The sequence below is a fragment of the Tupaia chinensis genome, unplaced genomic scaffold, assembly GCF_000334495.1.
Source record: "Tupaia chinensis unplaced genomic scaffold, TupChi_1.0 Scaffold000515_1, whole genome shotgun sequence".
In the NCBI taxonomy this organism is placed as follows: domain Eukaryota; kingdom Metazoa; phylum Chordata; class Mammalia; order Scandentia; family Tupaiidae; genus Tupaia; species Tupaia belangeri.
This window is the reverse complement of record NW_006160028.1, coordinates 7,526,033-7,531,562: the sequence shown is the minus strand read 5'-3', so window position 1 is coordinate 7,531,562 and position 5,530 is coordinate 7,526,033. Positions and strand designations below refer to the sequence as shown.

General features: G+C 36.6%; 1 protein-coding gene across 1 annotated transcript in view; it reads left to right on the top strand.

Moving 5' to 3' along the window:
• The window catches only part of FBXO45 (F-box protein 45), a gene marked incomplete at its 5' end in the record, with an annotated part of 18,253 nt that extends 14,374 nt beyond the window's left edge, over positions 1-3,879 (top strand). Inside the window, 1 exon segment of the mRNA XM_027775037.1 lies at positions 2,116-3,879. Coding sequence (XP_027630838.1) covers positions 2,116-2,301 — 186 coding nt within the window.
• Between the last annotated feature and the right edge of the window lie 1,651 nt (positions 3,880-5,530).

The following is a 5,530-nucleotide window of genomic DNA, read 5'->3' as shown; positions in this document are numbered from 1 at the left end:
TTTTCGCTATAGGGTGCGTGCGCTCGCCAGACAGAGACATAGAGACAGAAAGCGAGAAACCACCCCCAGGGGGGATGGTCACGCCACAATCCCTTCTCCTCCATTCTCCTCTCGGGATCTTGGGCACGCACGCACACACGCCCGGCGTGAGTTTTAAGCCACCAGGTCCGGGACGCGAACCGTGGTCGACTACGTGGGAATCCAGTGACATAGCCATTACGCTAACTGCTGGTTCCCTCCTCTTGGTATCTTGAGCACACACGCAAACATGCCCGATGCGTGTTTGAAGCCACAAGGTCCAGGACTCGAATCGCAGTCAGCCATGTGGGAGTCCAGCAACGTACCTACCATGCCATCTGCTGGTCCTGAGTTTCTTTCTTTTTTTTTTTTTAAGAGATTTTTGCAGTAGGGCAAGTGTGCTTGCTGGAGAGAGACAAAGAGACAGAAAGTGAGAAATCACCCCTAAGGGGTTGACCATGCCACAGTTCTCCTCTTTTTCTCGGAATTGTGGGCACATTTGCACACATACCCAGCACGAGATTTTTGTTTATTTTTTTTTGCTTTTTAAAAGAATTGTTTTATTTTACTTTATTTATTTTAATTTGACCTGAGATAGAGTGAGAGAGAGAGACAGGGAAAGTGAGAAAGTAAGACAACAGGTCCAGGACTTAAACCACTCTCAACCATGTGGAGTTCAGCGCCCTTAACCACTATACCATTTGCTGGCCTCCCAGCATGAGTTTTAAGCCTCCAGGCCTGGGACTCAAACCACAGTCGATTATGTGGGAGTCCATTGATGTAACCATTTCACCATCGGCTGGTCCTTTTAAGGGTTCAGTTTCTTTTTTTCTTTTCTTTTTTTTTTTGGTGTGTGTATCTTTTTTTAAAATTTATTTATTATCATCATAATCTTGTTTATATTACATTCTATTACATCTAACTTTACAGTGTATTACATTGCTTTTTCAAAAGGTAATGCCATGAATGTCAGTCAATACAGAGACATTAAAATCCCTACTTCATCATTCAATATCTTTTCATTTTTTTCCGATCATTATTATTATTGCAATTATTTTTTTAACCAGTCAATCACTGTTTCTCATTTTGCTTGTAAAAAGACTTTAACTAGTTTAGTTTCTTAAAAACCACTAAAACTCTGTCTCTCTCCTGTGAACGCATGCACCCTATGGCAAAAACCTTTAAAAAATTATTTTCTGTTTATTTACATAATTTGCTATAGAGCATGTGCATTTGCTGGAGACAGATATGTGTAGGGGTAGGGAGTGAGAAGGAATTCGCAGAGGGATATGACCATGCCACAATCCCTTCTCCTCTTGGGATTTTGGCCATGCATGTGTGTGCATCTGGCATTTTTAAGCTACCAGGTCTGGGACTTGAACCAATGAGTCAGCCTTTTGGATCCAGCCCACTGTAACCACCACACCACTGACTAGCCTATTAAAAGAAACCTTTAAGGGGCCAGCAGGTGGCGTGGTGGTTAAGAGCTCTGGACTCCCACATTGCCGACCATGGTTGGAGTCCCAGACCTAAGGGGCTTGTTTTCTTTCTTTCTTTCTCTCTCTGTCCTTCTCTGGTCTAAATAAATAAATAAAGTTAAATAAAATAATTCTTAAAAAGGAAAAGAAATCTTTAAACATTAAATTTTTAAGTTGATTGTAATTAACTATAGATCCTATGTCTCTTAAGATAACTGTCAAAGTAAGTGTTAGTAATGAGATTTATATGTTTTCTTTTAATGTTTCTCCCTGAGCTGAAAGCTTTTCTTCGATTTTTCTAGATAACTTTTAATATACATGTATTTTTTAAATTGTAATTTCTAATTTACGTATAATCATTGTCCATCTTTGTAGGGTACAGTATGGTTTTTTTAAGGCGGTATACAGTATGTACAGGTATATATAATATGTAATAAATCAAGGATATAAACATATTCATCATCTTCAACATTTAACATTACATTATGTCGTGCACATCCAGTAGTCTACTAGATTTTTGTTTTTAGTTCTAATTTCAGGCTTTTGACTTAGGTCATGTTTCTTCTAGCTAAACCCTTGCTAGAGTTGTCTTCTAACCTTCTTTGATGTCTCTTTGCAGATAGGCGAGAGAATTCGAGTCATCTTGGACATGGAGGATAAGACTTTAGCTTTTGAACGAGGATATGAGTTCCTGGGGGTTGCCTTTAGAGGACTTCCAAAGGCATGCTTATATCCAGCAGTTTCTGCTGTATATGGTAACACAGAAGTGACTTTGGTTTATCTTGGGAAACCTTTGGATGGATGACACTGGCTTTCTTGGGATAAAAGACAGAGTGAAGGGGAAATGTGCTTATGGAAAGAAGAATCGTGAAGTGACAGTGTCACATGTGCATGTCCAAGGAACATCCCGAAAGACACATGAAGTTGTAAACTGGAGCAGCAACTCTACAGCAGAGATCATCTTATTGTGCCCTCTTTCTTCTGGGCCAGAAAAATCCTCCGGGTTGCAGTTGGTTGAGTGGGCAGTTGACATATGCATGTTGCAACAGATTTTTTTCTACAAGTTAGCAATGTGTTATTTCCAACTTTAAAGGTGAGATTTTAGAGATCTGTAAAAGGGATAAGATGAGGAAATGGCAAGATTTTAAGTAGTGTATTTGTGAAGAAAGATTGATTCCATCTTGCAACTGCCTGTTCTTTCTCCAGTCCCCCCCTTTTTTTTTTCCAGCCAGCTTGACTATTAGAAAAGTATGAAACTGGTTGGGTTTTATTTAATATTTTTTAACATATTGAGAAGCATGGTCTGCCTGGACTGCACTTCTCTAATAGTGAGATATAAAATTGTGCAGCTATTTTAAAAGTTGTATATACAATATGTGTGTAAAAAAACTGTAAAAAAAAATGCAAAGGACAAAGGATTTCTTTGTTCTAGTTCAGTTTCTTAAAAACCACTACATGGTACAAAATTAAAATAACAGGGACAATTGGGTAACTCAAGAAGAGGACTTTAAGAAGAGATGTGTTATATTGGCTCACTTTGTGTTGTTTTTGGTGTATCGTTCCCATAGCTATTACAGTTGGTTTTTTTTAATACATGATCAAAATTACCATAAAAATCCCTCCATCTCCTGACTGAAGAGTGAGAGAGAGGGCAAACTATTTCTAATTACACATATATCAGTAAAGATGGTCTAAATATAATGGTAATGTGCATCTTTGGCATCTAGTTTTATTTTTTTGACTTTTTGAGAAAGTGTCTCAAGAAAGAACATTGCCATTTGTTCTTATTGGCCTCAAATATGAAATCTTTTGGTACAGCCTTTAGGAAAAAAATTATTTGATAGTCTTTTTATTTGTAACTTTATAATGCTACAGATGTTATCAACTTCTTTTTTTTTTTTTTTAATTTCATATTGTTTACATCATGCAACAGTCTAAGCCTCAAATTCTTCATTGGGGCTATCAAGAAAATGTTTACTTACCCACCTGAAACAGTGCCCACCTGAACCCAAGGTTAAGAATGTTCTTGATCTCATCATAGATAATTGCCCCCATGGGACTTGAAATATAACACCCTGTGCTGAAAATCTCAGGTTGGCAATATTTTGAAGGTTTCATTTTAGAAGAGCATAATGTTAATTCCTATTTTGACTGATTAATCTTATTTTCTTCATTAATACTTGTTTGAATTAATAACCCAACACATACGAGCTGAGGTTTTCTTTTGCTGGAAGAGAAACAAAGATCTTTCTGTATGAAAGTATAAATTGTATGGTTTCAGATACATAAGAATTGAGGAAGGCAAATGAAATCTTTGTACTTTTTAGGTTATTGCTGTATATATATTTTGTTTGAAATCTAATAAAATTAGGGACAGCACGCAGTTGGCTGAGGTTCTTGGATTGTTCTTTGAGAATTTAGGTGATGGGTATTCCTGTGAAGCAGGGAGTTTAAACTGCAGAACAAAGATTTAGCACTGCTACCCGAAAGGTTTACAGGTTTTGTGTATTTGGTATGTTGCTTGAAAAGGTGAAATCTGTTAGAGATTCTTTTTGATTTCCATGTCAAGAAGAAACCTTTTTGTATATGTTTAAATGTGTTAGAGAATATAACTGACAAGAAATTGATTTTTCTTGATATAAAACTCAGTTTGGCAAAGTTTAAAACTTGATGAAAGAGGTGGACTGGTTCAGGATGAAGCCTGACTAGTCAGAAAGTTCTCCAAGTACTTGTTTCTTTTTCAGGTTGTGTTATGACTTATTCCAAGAGCTTTTGCTGATGGTCGTAGTTCCGTTTTGGCTTGTTAGTAAACATTTACTTACAACAAAGTTTTGAAGGTGCTGAATGGAAAACAGAAACACATGGTTATTGTATATTGAACCAAGAATCCAGTGATTGCCTAAATACTTAACAAGCCATTTTTATCTCAAAGATTTAAATTCCCTAATATCCCATGTGCAGATTTTATAAAATGGATGTTCATACATAGGTGAGCTACATAAGAATTGAGGAAGGCAAATGAAATCTTTGTACTTTTTAGGTTATTGCTGTATATATATTTTGTTTGAAATCTAATAAAATTAGGGACAGCACGCAGTTGGCTGAGGTTCTTGGATTGTTCTTTGAGAATTTAGGTGATGGGTATTCCTGTGAAGCAGGGAGTTTAAACTGCAGAACAAAGATTTAGCACTGCTACCCGAAAGGTTTACAGGTTTTGTGTATTTGGTATGTTGCTTGAAAAGGTGAAATCTGTTAGAGATTCTTTTTGATTTCCATGTCAAGAAGAAACCTTTTTGTATATGTTTAAATGTGTTAGAGAATATAACTGACAAGAAATTGATTTTTCTTGATATAAAACTCAGTTTGGCAAAGTTTAAAACTTGATGAAAGAGGTGGACTGGTTCAGGATGAAGCCTGACTAGTCAGAAAGTTCTCCAAGTACTTGTTTCTTTTTCAGGTTGTGTTATGACTTATTCCAAGAGCTTTTGCTGATGGTCGTAGTTCCGTTTTGGCTTGTTAGTAAACATTTACTTACAACAAAGTTTTGAAGGTGCTGAATGGAAAACAGAAACACATGGTTATTGTATATTGAACCAAGAATCCAGTGATTGCCTAAATACTTAACAAGCCATTTTTATCTCAAAGATTTAAATTCCCTAATATCCCATGTGCAGATTTTATAAAATGGATGTTCATACATAGGTGAGCATCAGAGGAAGGAAAAGACTTCATTTATAACATGGTAAATAATTTTTGTTACTAGAGACCAAGTGCTGTTTAAAGCAAACTGCTACAATGTTCAAGGAAGTGGAATCTCTTTTTAATTGGTGCTTAGAGAGCATTTAGGTAGAAGACATTTGCACCTGAAGATTTCATCTAAATCCTCTAAACCGTGGTTCTCCACTTTGGCTGTACTCCAGAGTCACTTTGGAATGTGTTGTAAGGTAATGTTAAGGCTTCGGTGTGTCCCTCAAGATTCTGGCATTGGTCTGGGATATGACTTGGCCATAAGGATTTTTAAACTTCCTGGTGAT